Source organism: Macadamia integrifolia, chromosome 3 (assembly GCF_013358625.1).
Source record: "Macadamia integrifolia cultivar HAES 741 chromosome 3, SCU_Mint_v3, whole genome shotgun sequence".
In the NCBI taxonomy this organism is placed as follows: domain Eukaryota; kingdom Viridiplantae; phylum Streptophyta; class Magnoliopsida; order Proteales; family Proteaceae; genus Macadamia; species Macadamia integrifolia.
The window spans coordinates 28,945,343-28,950,031 of record NC_056559.1 but is presented as its reverse complement, the minus strand read 5'-3'; the positions used below and the strand labels follow the sequence as shown (position 1 = coordinate 28,950,031).

At 37.9% G+C, this 4,689-nt stretch overlaps 1 protein-coding gene and 1 non-coding gene across 4 annotated transcripts; both read left to right on the top strand.

Annotated features, from left to right (window-relative positions):
- Positions 1-1,499: 1,499 nt before the first annotated feature.
- Positions 1,500-1,592, top strand: TRNAY-GUA. Its single transcript has 2 exons — positions 1,500-1,536; positions 1,557-1,592. It is a non-coding gene; the product is annotated as a tRNA-Tyr (tRNA).
- Positions 1,593-1,689: 97 nt separating this feature from the next.
- On the top strand, positions 1,690-4,192 carry LOC122073166. 3 transcript variants are annotated; one of them, XM_042637702.1, is made up of 5 exons: positions 1,690-1,839; positions 2,182-3,134; positions 3,243-3,296; positions 3,421-3,605; positions 3,788-4,192. In XM_042637702.1, exons 2-5 carry the CDS (start codon positions 2,318-2,320, stop codon positions 3,872-3,874), a joined length of 1,143 nt encoding a protein of 380 aa, XP_042493636.1. In that variant the 5' UTR covers positions 1,690-1,839; positions 2,182-2,317; the 3' UTR covers positions 3,875-4,192. The 3 variants fall into 3 exon arrangements, with proteins under 3 accessions (XP_042493636.1, XP_042493637.1, XP_042493638.1); XM_042637703.1 differs by having other exon boundaries at positions 1,698-1,839; positions 2,205-3,134; XM_042637704.1 differs by having other exon boundaries at positions 1,703-1,839; positions 2,300-3,134.
- The last annotated feature ends 497 nt before the right edge of the window (positions 4,193-4,689 follow it).

Here is a 4,689-nt window from a genome sequence, read left to right as displayed (position 1 = left end):
AAAAAAAAAAAAAAAAAGAACTACTTAGGGGATTTTAGGGAAATCTTTTCCGATAAACTTGTCTTCAGCCCTAGCTCTTTATTTTTCACAATTTCGTTCACAGAGATGAGAGAAGACCTGCGTTTTGAAACCATTCCAGAAACATATTTACTAAACACCGTTTTTTTGTTTGAAAATGGCGTTTTGACACAGAAACTGAAAATTTTGTTTTTAACACGAAACGTCGTTTCTGGAACAAAAACGTTATCAAACACAACCTTAGATTCATGGTCTAAAATTAGGCTATATAAAGAGCCTAATTTTCACTGGGAAACTACTCTTTTAATATGTTGTAATGGATTTATTTGTGCTTTTCATGATGTAATTTATTCCGATAGCTACTTTTGTTTTCCCCTAAAATTAACCCAACCCTCTCTATTTCACTTTTCATAATTTTTTCACTTCAAAGCTGGAGAAGAGGTTAAGAGGAAGATGACACAATGCGTTGGCGACTGAGCAAGAGAATTGGAAGAAGCTGCTTCGAGATCTCTTGTTTTTTTTTGGTAGAAACTGCTTCGAGATCTCCATTGACTTATATGGTGAAATTTTTTGTAGAGCCATTACCTTCTCTAGATGTTTTTACTCTGATCATAAAGAGCTAATTTCATATCTCACTAGATTGATCCACACCCCCATCAAGTGCTCAGTTGGTGGTCACTGACATTATTCATATCTCCTCATACTTAGTACTAGGGGTGAAACATGGTTGAATTGGGCCAAGTTTCTTAAAATCCCAACTCAATCCTAGATTCCCAAAACTCAACATAACTCCAATTCAATCCTATCAGGTGCATGTTTAGACCCAAATTAACCCAACCCAACCTAGCCCTAATTGACTCTAATCGAACGGGGTTGGGCTGATTGACCCTGATTTTTGCTAGGGTTAGGCTAACCCTAATTGACCTTAAATTTAACCAGTTTGTGTTCTTTACAAAAAATAAATAAATAATTAAAAAAAAAATCAACAATGATCAAATGATCAATACACAATTAAAGATATTAAATACAACACAGCAGTAGATATTCATGATACTTGACCAAAAAAATCATTGAACCCCGATTTCATTATTCAAGAACAAAAGCATAGGATGACAGCTATAAATTATATTATATAAATCAAGACTAAAATAAGGGTCGGGTTGGGCTAGGCCTAGGTCTCAACCCAGATCCGGCCAACCCTAACCGAAGGTTAGTGTTTTCAATCCTAATTTACCCATAGGGTTAGAAATCTTTAGCCTAAACCCTATTGGAGCTCAGAGTATATTTGAGCTTTTATGGCCAGACTTACATCTTTATTTTGTATCTTCCCAATCTAAAAGCTTGATTGCTTGTGTGTGCTATTGTTTGCGTCAACTCCACTGCATGGTTGTTGGCATGGTTTCAAGTATCGATTGTCCGTGTTGCATAACCCTAAAAAGAAGAATTATGTCAAAACTAAAATTCTCAAATAATTCACCAAACCGACCTTAGCTCAGTTGGTAGAGCGGAGGACTGTAGTGGGCAAAATCCCGATTGAAATCCTTAGGTCGCTGGTTCGAATCCGGCAGGTCGGAATTTTCAATTTATTTTTTTTTTGTTTTGCATAAAACGCACGTGGCGTGCCGCACTCGCACGTGTACCACAAGTTCAACGGCGGGCCAGTGGCTCCAAAATTTTGGTTCCCGCCTGAATCGTGCTTGATCGTAGATTGAGATTCCTCTCTCTCCAAACGGAGGAAAGCGCCAATCCAAAATGAGAAAAACCAGGAAATAATTTTGAGTTTCCCTCCCACGTAGATCCAAAAATCATCTCCTTTTTAAGGTCAGCTTCTCAGTGATCTAAGAGCTATTTTTTTTTCTGATTATTTTGAACTGTCTTTCTCAATTTCTCTCTTTGGTTTCATTGTTCCATCGTTATTTAGGGTTTCTTCTACCTTTCTGCTTCGCTCCTTGTCAAAATTTCTTTTGTTTGATTGATTTTGGTGATTTTTAGCAATGTTAGTATTCTTATTGTTGATGAGGATGACGATAGTTCTTCCTGACATCGAAATATATTGATTGATCGGTTTCTTAAAGTTTTCTACTGTTGCCCGTACCGCATCTTCATAGTGATTAGAACTCTTGTGTTAATTTTATTTTATTTATCTCATTTTTGTTGTATTAGAATCTGAGGTTTCTGGAAATCAGGATCAGAAACGTCAAAAAATTCGAAATTTAGGACGTCTGGAGCTACTTTGGATCCAGATCTTGCGAATTGATTTTGTTAGCCCACCCTTTTGTAGTTGAAGTAAATTGGTATAATGACTGGAGATGATGGTTCTTCTTCCGATCGATGGCACAAAAATCGTCCCATTCTGGCTGATGTTACCAATCAACACGGTAAAAGAAGGTTATTGTCCATTTCCAGCAGCCCTGGTCTAGATAAGGGAAATCGATTCCAGGACAATGTGGAAGGTAAGGTGCCAGATTCTGAGTTTGTGCAGAAAGTTTGTCTGGGAGTTGAGAATTTAGTCAGAGGGAAATGCAAGCGTGAATGTATTGACGATGGTAATGGTAAGGATTTGCCATTGACGAAACCCATGGGGCTTTGTGGTTTACTGAATTCGGGTAGCGGACGTGTCTCTGTAAAGGATGCAAAACCATCGGGTATTTCTGGAATTGCCAGTGAAATTAAGGATCTCCCAACTGTTTTGGATGGTGATATACAATCCGTAGGAGGCAATGCAGTGACAAGCAGAACACTAGAAATTGGTGATGGAAGGAGAGATTGTGGCAGTTCTGGTGTTATTGTGCCTGAATTTAAAAGTGGGAGCTCTGCATCAGTTATTGTTGAAGGAGGGAGCCAAGGTGGTGAAGAAATTGCTGAAGCTGGTGTTGAGAGAGATGTCATTAAGAGCTCTATGGAAAATGAAGTATTGGAAGCTCACTTTCATGGAGACAATGATGAGTTGATGGATGGTGGTGATCTGACCTCAACTAAGGCTACTCTAGCTGGGTCATCAAGTTACCAGGGCTCTGAACAAGAGATGTGTGCTGGATCTGGTTTTGCAGATGGCCTCAATGCCAATCATGGAGTAGACATGCTCAGTGTTTGCTCTTGTTCTTTCTGTCTCAAAGGTATCTCTTGCAAATTATCTGCATTGAACAGAGTATACTTGTCACAAATTATGAATTCATTTCTGCATTTTATCCAAAGAGTATTTACATCTTTCATTATCATTATAGCTGCATATATTTGGTCGGACCTCCATTACCAAGATGTCAAGGGCCGCATTGCTGGTAAGCCCTCTAGAAATATGGTGTTTACCAGATTAGCTTGCCTTCACATCTACATCATTTGTTAATTCCTTCTTTCTAGAGAAATATTGGATGCTTATTCATTAACATCACACTCTTTTTACAGCATTAAAGAAGAGTCGGAAAGAAGTTAAGTGTTGTGTGGATAGAAGTTTGAATCAGTATGAGACAGACAAAAATGGTATGCCCAACTTAAACATATCGGAAAAATTAGAATTGGATCTTATGGGCAGGTGGAATTCACTTTTCCTTCATACAGAGGATATCTTTGTTCGTGAAAGCACCCAGCTTGTGAGTCTACACCTCTTTTCCTATCCTCTCTAGTTCCGGTGAATCATCATATTAATTTCTTGTTTTCATTTCCTGCTTCTTTGTAGAAACTCAAATGAATTTGTTGTTTGTTTTCTTCGTTTTCATTTATTCATCTGTTTTGTTTGCCAACAATGACTGAAATTTTATATTCTTCATGACAGCAATCCAGTCTTCTATCTTTGAAAGAACTGAGAGGGAGCTGCAAGATTGAACTGGAGAAGACTAATGGTATTCCTTCCAACAAGTAATTATGTGCTATCCCATTATTTGGGTGAATATGTAAAACATTGGTGATCTGTGTAACAGTTATAGATGTAGACTTTAATGTCTTTACTTTCTCTGAAAAGTTTCCAGCTGATGGGGCTGAAATATATTCTCTATATCCATCATGTTTTGTTTTGTGTTAGTTCCAGTATAGATGGTGCTCCATTTGCATCTGCAAGGGCTTTACATATTATGATCCCTGATTCTGTACCTGAAGATCTGGAGTTTCTTCGGTTGCTTGAATTTGCTTAATGTAAGAACTCTTGGTTTATATATAATGATTCATCTATATTCTATAACAATCATATCCTCCTACATTGCATGAGCAGTGGCATAATCTGATGGATCTTCATTTATGACTATCCCCAAATCCTACAGTGGTGGGAGCCTTGTAGTGAAAGCCATTATTGTTCCCTAGGCCAACATAACCTGTTAAATCTCTTAACATTCATTTGACATTCAATCAAGTTGTGCATTATTGTCACTTTTATTGCTTAAATGAAAGCCATTATTGTTCTGAGGTACATTTGCAAACTCTTGATTAATAACTTATAGGGAGAGGGATAGGTATGCCACCGATATCAAGTATGCTAGCGGATAGCACCAATAGGAACACATGATGGAGTATCATTCAGGAAGGATGAGGGTCATTTCAGAAAAAGGGAAGAGAGAGAGACACAATGGGTGCTAGCATACTTGATATCGGCGGCATACCCAACCTTGTCCCTAATTTATATTAGGTCTCTTCATGGTTTCTGATGCTTGTTGGTAGGGGTAAGGGCATCCTAAACATTTTCAA

Bases quoted from the DNA above. Each gene is read 5' to 3' on its own strand.
- LOC122073166 (XM_042637702.1), top strand. From the start codon at position 2,318: ATGACTGGAGATGATGGTTCTTCTTCCGATCGATGGCACAAAAATCGT. The intron at 3,297-3,420 runs GTAAGCCCTCTA...CTCTTTTTACAG, and splicing joins TGTCAAGGGCCGCATTGCTG to CATTAAAGAAGAGTCGGAAA. The intron at 3,606-3,787 runs GTGAGTCTACAC...TCTTCATGACAG, and splicing joins TTCGTGAAAGCACCCAGCTT to CAATCCAGTCTTCTATCTTT.